This window comes from Phascolarctos cinereus, unplaced genomic scaffold (genome assembly GCF_003287225.1).
Source record: "Phascolarctos cinereus isolate Bilbo 61053 unplaced genomic scaffold, phaCin_HiC Scaffold_5;HRSCAF=322, whole genome shotgun sequence".
In the NCBI taxonomy this organism is placed as follows: Eukaryota; Metazoa; Chordata; class Mammalia; order Diprotodontia; family Phascolarctidae; genus Phascolarctos; species Phascolarctos cinereus.
Genome location: NW_027555958.1, coordinates 401,227,251 through 401,239,451, shown reverse-complemented (window position 1 = coordinate 401,239,451; position 12,201 = coordinate 401,227,251). Strand labels below are relative to the sequence as shown.

Here is a 12,201-nt window from a genome sequence, read left to right as displayed (position 1 = left end):
CATGGAAACTTAGAAAAGTTACTGGGATGATGAATAGGATCATCAGAGAGTAGACTGATACACTCTATCCAGGAACAGTGGCAGAGTTGATTTGTTCATGGCTCAAGAATTGTAGGGAGGTGGAAGAAAGGCATGATGAATGGTCAAGGGGCTGGAGAGGAGTGAAATAATATAGGTCTGGGACTTTCCTGAAATAGAGGTCCTGGAGAGGCCTAGAAATACTGCTACCAACCCAACAATCAACAAGTATTTCTTGAGAAAATGGTTAAAAAAAAAGATACAAAAAAGTATAAGATAGATATGATCCACACTCAAATGAAATTTGCTATCACTTTCTTTATGATATGTTGTCTTTGATTTTTTAATCATTCTATATGTAATATTATGTATTTATTTGGTGCTCTAACCTTGCACCACTTTGTAGAGAAAAGTGAAATGGTGCTCTGTTAATTATCTAAATCAATCATTCAGTTACAGTTTAACGACCACTTTGTTTCATCTCACCTCACTTTGATTGTTAATAGTCCAACTTTCTGTCAAATATTAAACACATTTATTTTGAAAAACAACATCAAATTAAATAATCTATATTAAAGTACTTTGTGAAACTTATTTCATTTGTTAATAATATTAGTCATGATAATAATAATTAAAAACACTGACATAAATATAGCCCCTAGACCTGTAATGTGGCAATCATATTAGAATTCTAACTAATCTTCTATTTTATTGAAAGAATAGAGTAACAGCTATAGTTAACTAGGGATAGCAATGAATCATTTAAGAGTTGAGAGAAGCAATCTGAAGTCACTGCAATCAAAATTATATTTATTTTTAAACTTTACTAAATAAAATTGTAGGCCATTTTACTTGGTGAAAATCATTTACCATTGATAATTAAGAGTAACTATTTCAGAGATTATATATTACTAAATTACAGAATATACTTCATTAAAATACCTTGACAATTTATTAATTTTGTCTGTTAATGTTATTTACTTACCCAGTGAAAAAATATCCACATGTTCCACAAAATTCTTTTATCACACAGATTAGCTGTGTGAACTATATGGTATTAAAAAATGCTTTCAAGCCTAAATTTAATATTGCATTTTTGAGTGTTTCATTGTTGAAATATTTCCATAAATTTCATTATAGAACTTTTACACACTTTTCATTTAGTTCATTGATTGCATTAAGATCTACAAACATAACATTCTGAGTAAGAAAAATTAACTTTTGTTCTGAGTTAGCTGTCAATCAAATTTGATTCACTTACTTTTCCTTTTGAGATTTGAAGATTGAGATTTGAGATACTGAAGCCCAACACTTTAGATTTTAAGTTGCGTGTGTAGAATTCACATCAATTGTATGACATATGACTCTAGTAAGATCATAGATTTAGATATGTAAGACTAGTAAGAATGTTAGAGGAGACCTAGTACAACCCCTTCATTTTACAGTCAAGGAAACAGGTTCTGTGATTTGTCTAACATCATTTAGATACTAACAGAGCTGAGATTCTAATCCAATTCTTCTTCAAATACAGCATTTTCTACCACTGCACCACACTTCCTTCTAGGACTTCTAGAAGAAGAGATGTAAGAAACTTAGAGTATAATACCAGAAAGGAAATGATCAATTTATGATGGGAAGGGATGTTTAAGAACACAATAAATACCTTTAAAAACTTCAAGAAGAGTTAGTGTTCCAGATCATAGGACCACATAAATCAGCTCAGTACATTCTACCTATGACCTTTTCCATAGAGTGACTCCAGATGGCAGCATGCTAAACATTTTCGGAGCTCTCACATCTGACATGGGGAAATACACTTGTGTAGCTACTAATCCTGCAGGAGAAGAAGACCGAATTTTTAACTTGAATGTCTATGGTGAGTTTTAAATTGTGACACATTCAGTTCCAACATGTTATGGTTTTATTACCTTAGGAATACATCAAGAGAAATGAATATTCAATAGCAGGTTTTCTGGGACAAATTCTGGTCAAAATGCCAGCCTTGCTACCATCTGAGATGTATAACAGAAGGGTAAGTCACTGTAGTAGGGATAGTTTTAAACTAGTCATTTTTATGGTTTTCTTCTTCTATTGCTGCAAAATGTAGTCTCACCTGCAATTGTGGGTAATAAGGAGGAAGCAGAGAAGTTAATGGCTTTATTGGATACTTCGATAAACATTGTATGTACAGCCACTGGAATTCCACCACCACAGATAAACTGGCTAAAGAATGGACTTCCTCTACCTATCTCATCCCAAACCCGACTGCTGGCTGCAGGGCAGGTGATCAGGTCAGCTTTTTAAATATTATATTTTTAAATGAATGGTTGTATTTTATGGACCTTTCCTTTAGATTCTAACCAATTTTATATTGGTATCTTTTGTTTTTACATTACTTTTACTTCCAAATTTATCCCTTTCCCATTTCACTGCCAAGCAGCATCTCTGTACCTTAAATTAAAATAGAATAAGAAAAAAAAGTTCCATAAAACCAAGCATGGACCACATTTTTAAATATATACTATATCCCACACTCATAGCCCTTCATTTCTACAATGAAGGTAAGGAGGTAAATTATTTTTTCCAACTCTCCTCTGGGTCCAAGTTTGGTCATTATAATTCACAGCATCCAGTTTCATTTTATTGTTATCAGAGTTTGCATTGGTACAGTTGTTGTGTATGTTGTTTTCCTGGTTCTGTTTCACTTTGTATCAGTTCACATAAGTCATCCCATGCTTATCTGAATTCTTTGTATTCACTCTTTCGGTATATGGGATCTTTTTCCTGAGGGATATGTTCAAAAGATATAGACATTCTAGTCACTTTTTAAAAAATGAAATTCCAAATTGTTTAATAGAATGGTTAGACCAATTCATAGCTCCACATGCAAAGGTACTAATACCTGGCTTTCTGCAGTCCCTCTAACAGTGACTTTAGTCATGTTTGTCCATTTGCTGGAGATGCAGATAATTTTTGGATCATGCTATGATCCAAACACTGAACATTGTTTTCCTATCTTAAAAACATATTTGTTAAAAATAATCACAAAAATGGGTGTTCAGTTCCATTTTAATGTTATATTATTAATGCGTGTATGTTAGTGCAACTACTTTATATACATTTTAATCATACATTTACAAAATGAAAAAGTAATATATGTGTGTTCAATATCCATACTAATTGAGCCAACTCACAGTTCCACAAATTGTACAATAATGTGCCTATCTCCTTATAGTCCCTGTAACTTTGACTATTTCAACTATTTTTTCCATCTTTTCCAATCTGCATCATATGAAATAAAATCTAGGTGGTTTTAATTAGCATTTCTCTTAGTATTAATGATTTGGAATATATTTTCCTGTGGTCATATATAGTTTGCACCACTATTTCTTCTTTTGGAAACGTTTTGTTTATATCATTTGACCAATTATCTACTAGGGAGTGGTACTTGATGTCATTATGTCATTTGCTATATGTTATGGATATTTAACTTTTGGTGGTCATATTTGGAGCAAATATTTTTCCCACCTTAATATCGTTTCTTCATGCTGGTTGATTGTGCCTCCTATCTTTATGCATGTGAAAGCTATTTTAAATTTTACATATACAAAATTATTTATTTTATCTTTTATGATCCTCCATATGATTGGTTTGGTTAAGAATTCTCTCCCTAACCACAGTTATAAAAAGTACTTCCTCTCTATTTTCTTCTAATTTTTGTAAGGTACAACATTTTATATTCAGGTCATGTAACTCTTTTGAGTTTATTATGGAACATGGCTTAAGATATTGTTCTAAACCTTTTTTTTTCTGCCAAACTTTCCAATTTTCCCAGAAATTTTTGTCAAAAAAGGGGTTCCTTCCCCTTTATCATTTGTGCTCTTATTTTTACCAAATGCTGACCTACTATTTTTTGTTTCCATTTCCTACTTATCTAGTCTGTTCCACTAATATACTTGTCTGTTTTTAACCAATACTATATGCTTTTGAAAGCTACTTTATAATATACAGTTTGAGTTCTGATAACTGAATAACCTCATTCCTTCAAACTTTTTCTCATTTTCTTTGAGATCCTAAACCTTATTTCCTCTTAATAAATTTTTATGTTGTTTACTTAGTTCCATAAGTTATTCTATTGCTAATCTGACTGCACTAAATGTATAAATTAAGTTAGTAGTTTTATCATTTTGATTATTTTGGGACAACCCAGCCACAAGCAGTGAATATCTTTCCAATTAACTAAGTCTTAATTTCTATAAAAAATGTTTCATAGTTGCAGTTATATTAGTTTTGCATGTCTTAGGTTAGCTATGTTATTTTACGCATTATATAATTTAGAATGGAATGTCTTCTTTTATCATATCTTCCTGATTCTTGTTAGATTTGTGGATTTGTTATGAATTTAATATTTGTTTTTGTACCTTTTTTCCCCCAGAATTGTGAGAGCTCAGGTGTCTGATGTTGGAATATACACTTGTGTGGCCTCTAACAGAGCTGGGGTAGATAATAAACATTATAGTCTGCAAGTTTTTGGTAAGTTATCTTGAGTAATATGAAACCTTATACTTACTTGATAACTTTTTCGATGTAAGGGAAATATTCCTATTTTTATTTTATTATTTCAGTTTCATAGTGAAACACTGTGGACATAATCTATCTTTAATATCCTCACTGTCTCTCTCCACTGATTGATGCATTTAATTTGTAAAGTATCATATTTTGTAGTCAGGAATGAATTAACTCACAGGTCAAGAAGGGACTTACACAATGAGTCCCTTAAGTATAGGGAACAGAAATTTTCCTCCAGTCTGGAACCCTGTCAGTGGGGCCCCTTTGTCTATGTTTCTGCCAAGGATTTTTTTTACCCTAGTTTGACCTTGATTTTCATATTGTTCCAAGTATAAAGTTCAAACAGTTATATTTCTCTCCAGGCATGAAGTCATTCTTTCTCATCCCAAAAGAAAGTTAAAACTTTTCTCATAATGTCAGGTTATAATTATAATTATTGAATATGTGTCTTTCTCTATATGTACATGTACAAATATATAATTATATAAACACTTATAGTATTTAGTTCACCATTCTCAGAAATATTGAGAATTTATGAATAGAAGAAATGTGTTGGCTTATATTTTGCATTCACCTCTTCTCTAGATGATGATGATGATGATGATGATGATGATCCTGCACTCAGGTTCTCCTCCAGTACCTGACTGCAGCTGAGTTCTTAAGGCTGTGCTGGGAGAGCACAAGCTCTGGTGGGTGTATTCTACCAGATTGGAAAAGGGAGCCTTTCACAAATAGAGGCAGCCCCCTTTTACCTCTGTATTCACCTGCCACCTGACCAAAGTCCATCAGTGAAAATTAATATGTATGATCTTATTTCTTATTTTCTCCCCTGCATAGTACCACCAAGCATGGACAATGCAGCTGGAACTGAGGAAATAACAATTGTAAAAGGCAGTCCTACCTCACTGACGTGCTTTACTGATGGAATCCCAATTCCCACTACGTCATGGCTTAAAGAGAGTCAACCTTTGGAGCTGGACACCCATTTGAAATGAGTAACCAAGGAATGGTCCTTCAGTTTGTTGAAGCAGAAATCGAAGATTCTGGAAGATACACTTGTATTGCCTCCAATGAAGCTGGGGAAGTCAAGAAGCACTTTGTCCTAAAGGTTCTAGGTATGTTAATTTTTTAACAAATTAAAAAATTATTAGGAAGTCAGTATAGTTTATAAAAAGAGAATAGTAACAAAGACCCAGTGAAAAATTATATATATATATATATATATATATATATATATGTGTGTGTGTGTGTGTGTGTGTGTGTGTATATATATATATATATATATGTATATATAATACACACATACACACACACATATATATGCCATTTTATGTTTATTCTGTCTTTGAGAGCTAAACTCCAAGAAGTCATCTACAATTATTTCCATTTTCTGATCTCTCTCTTAGTCTCTTAAATTCTGGCTTCTGACTCCATTACTTAACTGAAGATGCTCTCTCCAAGGTTACCAATGATTTCTTAAATACAGTGATAATTTAATTGACTTCCCCTGCAACATTTGGAACTTTTCACCATCCTCTCCTCTGGCACACTCTGGCCTCCCTTTGTTTCTATTACATTATTCTCTTTTGTTTCTCTTTCTACTTATCTAAACATTAGAGATAGTTAAGTGGTAAAATGTATAGAGTGCTGGAGTTGGAGTCACGAAGACCTGATGTCAATTCCTTCCTTGAACTCTTGAGTAAATCATTCAACCTGCCTGCCTTAGTTTGCATATTGGTAAAACAGGAATAATAATAGCACCTTCCTCCCAGGATTGTTATGAGGCTAACATGAGATATTTATAAAGTGCTTTACAAATGATAAAGCACTACACTACATAAATTCTAGTTGTTATTATTCTTTTTTAATTTCCTTTGCTGGATCATTATCCTGAATCTACTCCCTAATTATAGGTATGCCCAGGTCTCTGTCTTGAACTTTCTTTTCTTTTTTTTAATATAATCTCTCCTTTGGTGATCTAATCAGGTCCAGTGTGCTCAGTTTTCATCTCTATGCAGATGACTGCCAAAGCTGTCAATAGATGAAACGGTATTTATTAAATGCTTACCACATGCTAAGGTCTAATCCCTGTCTTGCCTTCCAGCCTCACATTACCAAATGCATGCTGAGCATCTATTAGAATATCCTCAAATTCAACATGTTGCAAATAAAAATCATTGTCTTTCTTAAAAACCTGCCCCTCCATATTTCCTTATTTCTCTTGAGCACATCGCCATCCTTTGAATCTCCCAGATTCACAGTCTTGATATCATCCTTGAGTCTTCCTTCACCATCACTCCCAATATTCTATCAGTTCCTTAGCCTTATTGAGTCCACCTCCATAGCATTTCTTCTTTACTCGAGTTCAGATTGGACTACTATACTGGAGTATTGGAGTACTATCAGAGCTTCCTAGTTGATCTCCTTGTCTTTCCCTTCTCCCATCTATCCTCCATATTGCCAGATCAATAGTCCTAAAACATGCATTTGTCCATGTCACTCCCCTACTCAGATACCTTCAATAGCTATCTATTGTACTACTATGTTAAAATGCACATTCCTCATCCTAGACTTAACAGCCCTCTACAATGTGACTCGTACATCTTTCTAGGCTTATTATATATTACTTCCATTGACACAGAATTTATTCAAGTCAATCTGTCCTGCTAGCACTCCCCTAAACATGACATTTCATTTCTCCCATGCCTTTATATAGATGGTTCCCTCATGTTTAGAATGCCCATCCTCTTCAACCGTGTCTCAAAGAAATCCCTAATTATCTTTCAAAGGACACTTAATTGGTTTTCTCCTATAAGAGGATTTTTTTAATTTTTTAATTCCCTCATTTGTTAGGGCTTGCTCTCTCCTGAAAGTTATATAATTGTGTGTATATTTTGTGTGTACTTATCTGTGCATGTATTGTATCTTCATAACAGACTAGAAGTTTCTTGAGGGAAGGACTATTCCTTTGTTGTTTTTGCATCCTTACCTTATTTATGTGAAAGTTATGCAGTTAATTATTAGCCAAGTTTCTGAACTTTTCCCAAGGACTAAGGGGTAACTAAATCTAAGTCTTTCTGTTCCAATACAGTAACATAATACTATATAATAATGTATACATTAGTTCTAATCAGGAGGAAAAAAAGAGTTATGTAAAAGGACAAGGGTAGAGAGGGGTTACAATCTTACACTTTTTAAAAGTAATGTACAGAATATATATTCAAGAATAAGTAAATGAATACAGAAATGTAGCATGGTCGTGTTAAAAGTGACAAGAGTGCTGAAGTTCAAAATGAGTTGAGGCTGGTGAGGAAAACTAAGAACAGCAAAAAAGAATTTTTTTTCTTTTAGCTCTGCTAAAGAAAATAGGATGCTTATGGTATTTTCTAAAAGACACACGACAATGGCTCAGAATGAATGTGACAAAAATAAGTGATAAAAGGGAAAAGCTAAAGCTGCTCAATTCTTACTTTGAGCTTCTTTTCTCGCTGAGGAGAAAGATCTTTTGAGTGGAAAGGGCACAGCAAAAATAGCTAACAGGAAATTGATACTCATTGTAAGTAAGAGGAAAGTACCTGGCTGCCCTTGTTGAGTTCATCACCTGACAGAGGAACAAAATCCTCTGACATTAAAGGAATTGTGATATCTAAGCCCACTCTGAGAGATCTTTGAAAGATTTTGGGGAAAGGAGAAAATATTGTCTAGATTTCAAAAAAAAAAAGGAGAGAGAAAAGAATAAAGTCTACAAATTGAGGCTAGTGAGCTTTATTTAAATTCCTGGAAAAAATTCAGAATTGTTAAACAACTATTTACATGAGCTATTCGTGCCCCCCAAAATGGAAAATTAATAAAAGAACAGATATCAACACCAATTAAGACCAAAGGAGTCCATAAAATCCTCAACCAGCTAACATTTGACCTTCTTGTAAAGAGAAGAGATGTGGCAGCTGAGGACAATATCAGTTAAAAATATAAATTAATTTGTAAAATCTCTTGGAGGAGAAAGCATATTCCACACATGAGGAACCACTTATGCAGAGATATAAGGAAGAATAAATAGAATAGTTCTATTCAAGCTGTAAAGAGGAGTAATATATGAAGAATGACAGGAGATTATGACTAGTATGGCCTCATGAAACAGTAAGAAACAGCAGAGGGAGAGAAAAAAAATCTTAGAAAGAGATTTTTTAAAACAATTTTTTCACCATCCGTCAAGAGCAGGGAGTGACCAAGCAAATTTGGACTTGACTCTCACAGTCCCAGATATACTATATGAAGATGTGGCAATGGGAAAAGCATCCAGAGTCGACCAAGTATATATAAAACCACAATTTTGAAGGTGCTGAGAGACTGATTTTCAAGTTATCTAAAAAAGTGGGAAAGACACAAAATGGAAAAAAATACAGCATAGAAAAACTCTTGGTCATTTTTTATAAAAAAAGAAAGCAACTGAGAGATGAATAACTGCTGAACCATCTACCTCTGTTTCCAGGTATACAGGAGTTTTATGAAAACAATCTACAGTTTCATCAGAGTAATCCTTAATGAAAATATATTAGGCAGGTTTTAAAAAATGATATTCTATAGCAGACCATTCCTTTGTAGATACACAGGTAATTTGCAGAATAGAGAACACAAAATCCTGTTGTTTGTTGAGTATGGGAAAAAAACAACAACAAACATTTGATTTGGTAGAACAAAATCCCACTTAAAGGCTCTCTTCCAACAAGGTATGTTTTCACAATCACACAGTGTTCTTTGTAAGATGTAACAACAGAAATGTTTGACAGTGCTTTAGTTAGTAACATCTAGTGGGACATAAAATAAGGACATATATAATCACCAAAGGTCTTTGTTACTTCTATGAAGAATGCCTAGTACAGATTCCCAAATCTAAGAGGGATTCTCTTACAAACAGTGAGGTCCTCCAGATGTAACTGTCTGATTTGTGAGTGATCTTGTGCTAACTATTTCAAGCCCTGGAATACTGTAGACCATTATGAATAAGATCCATAATCATTCAAAATAGTTCGGCTTACCTAACCTTATAGGGAAAACCAAGTAGATAAAAATGGCTGTTATACAAACCAAAGTAGGTGTTTGGATGGATAACTGAATGAATGAAAAATCATTTAATTAGCCAGCATTTATAAAACAGAATTGTGCTAGGCACTGGGAACATAAATATAAAGGTATAATGATCCCTGCTCTAGGAGAGTTTACATTTGGATATTATCAGACATATAAAAGAGTGGTAGGCAAAGAGAGGAATTTTTGTCGGAAAAGATCATGAATGGAGCCACTGTGAAGTCTGTTGTAACCTCCCTTTCCAGTATCAATAGCAGTATTGTCTTGATTACTATTCACAGAGCAAGGGACAGAAGATATATGTTACAGTGAAGGGCATCATAGGAAGGGAAAAGGAGAAAAGGGATTGAGGAGTTGTATTCAAACCTATTGGAGTAAGGAAGATGATAAGACACTCCTGTAAGGCCCTTGCTTCCCCATGAATAGCTAGATGGGTTACAAAGTGTACCTGGAAGCCAACTAAAGATAGTGAGTAAAGGGACATAAGGTTCATTCATTCATCAATCAAGAAAACCTATAGAGCTCACTCATCCTTAATATCCTGCATACACACTGTAACTAAATAAGCTATCTGGTTCCATAATCAGAAAGAAGCAGGAAAATGTTCTGGATGAATTTGCAGGAGGAAGGGAGATGAGATTTCAAAGTGTTTTTTTGTTTTGTTTTGTTTTGTTTTTAAGATGCCTAAGTTTATCCCAGAAGCAAAATCCCATATCTTCAATATGCCCACATAGGGCTATGAATCATGAAATAATATCATTTATAAAGAACTGAAATTGAAGATCATCCAAAGACAGAGTAGATCATAGTGGAAATGAACAGGCTGGAATACCTTACAATAAGGACTTACATGGGAGAAGTGGTATGTCATTGGAGACATGAACAAGCTGGGGGAATAAAAGTTGGACTGGTAACATAATAGTAGTAAGAACTAAATGCTATATAGTATTCATTCTCTATCGGTATCTAAAAAATGTCTAGAGTACCTTTGGTATGTTAGGTAAACTCCTCTACTAGACTTATTAGAGAATATGAACAAAACCTACACAGAACAAACAGGGAGGGATGGGGTATAATCTTTGTTAGAAGGTGTGCCCATAGCCATGAGCTAAATCACAGCTGCAGTAGAATATTAGAGTATTATTAAAGGAATAGTTAAAATGAACATACAGACAAATAAGCTATTATAAAGGCAGCATGGTTTCATCAAGGTAATGTCAGGTCACATTAGACTAGGGAAGGAAAGGGAATAATAATTTAAGTAGCTACTATGTGCTAGGCACTGTGTTAATAAGCACTTTAAAAAAAATCTCATTATATCCTCACAACAACCCTGGGAGCCAAATGCTATTATTATCCCCATTTTCAGTTGAGAAAACTGAGTTAAAAGATTCTGTCAAAATAGTAATCAGCCAGTCAGATAATAAAGATGATGCTTCTTTTAAATTGGAAAAAAATTTTTTGTTATTCTGAATTTGACAAACACCAACAAACTTATACATGTTTCCACTGTATAAGAACAGAAAGAGGGTGTGGAATATGAAACCAAGAATCTCTATTATGTATACATTCTTTTTTGAAGTATACAATAAATTTGTATTAGTTTCAAAACTGTCCTTTTGTCTGGGTCTCATTCAATGTCTTTGTGTCCTCTTCCACGCACTAAAAATTACTCATGACCTCTTTTCCTTCTTTTCTTGTTTTTTAAATCATTAACAATAATCCTCCCCTCCCCTCCAAATTTCCTCTCTAAGTAAAAAACAAAACCTCCTTTGTAATAAGTCAAGCAAAACAATTCCATATATTAGCTATGTATGAAAATGTATATCTCATGAAGCCTTGAATCTACTACCTCAATATTAGGAGGTAGGGTGTATACTTCTTCAGTGGTCCTCTGTAGTCAAATTTGGTCATTGCATTCATAAGATAAGTCCTCCAAAGTGTTTTAGTCATTGTGTAAATTGTGCTCTTTTGTTTTTCTCACTTCATTCTCCACAAATTCATACATCTTCTCAGCTTTCTCTGAATCCCTCCTTTTTATTATTTTCATCATAATCAACTAGATGAAAAGTGGATAAAGCACTGAAGCTGGAGTCAGGGAGGCCCAAGTTCAAATACAGCCTCAGACAATTACTGTGTAACCCTGGACAAGTCACTTAACATCTCTGTGCCTCAGTTTCCTTTTATGTAAAATGAAGATAATCATGGTACCTACCTTCTAGGATTTTTATGAGGATAAAATGAGATAATATGTGTAAAATACTTTGGAAACCTTAATGTGTTAAATACTATTTTTAATGGCACAATAACATTCCACATTCACACAATTCTTCAACTTTCTTTCTTCCCTAGTTTAAACCTTTTTCCCTCCCTTCCTCTGGAGTTGAACTCAGGTCTTCCTGACTGTTGGCCCAGCGCTCTATCCCACTGTACCACTTAGCTGCCCCTACAGGAGTAAGCCTTTCTCCCTTCAGTTCTAAGATATTTATCCTTCTTCCAATTCTTTCCTCCAAAGCCCTTATTTCA

The 12,201-nt window shown here is 33.9% G+C and overlaps 1 protein-coding gene across 1 annotated transcript in view; it reads left to right on the top strand.

Moving 5' to 3' along the window:
• HMCN1 (hemicentin 1) overlaps window positions 1–12,201 on the top strand; it is a 495,504-nt gene that overhangs the window by 378,767 nt on the left and 104,536 nt on the right. The window contains 5 exon segments of the mRNA XM_020984406.2: window positions 1,770–1,894; window positions 2,126–2,309; window positions 4,454–4,551; window positions 5,425–5,574; window positions 5,577–5,702. Coding sequence (XP_020840065.1) covers window positions 1,770–1,894; window positions 2,126–2,309; window positions 4,454–4,551; window positions 5,425–5,574; window positions 5,577–5,702 — 683 coding nt within the window.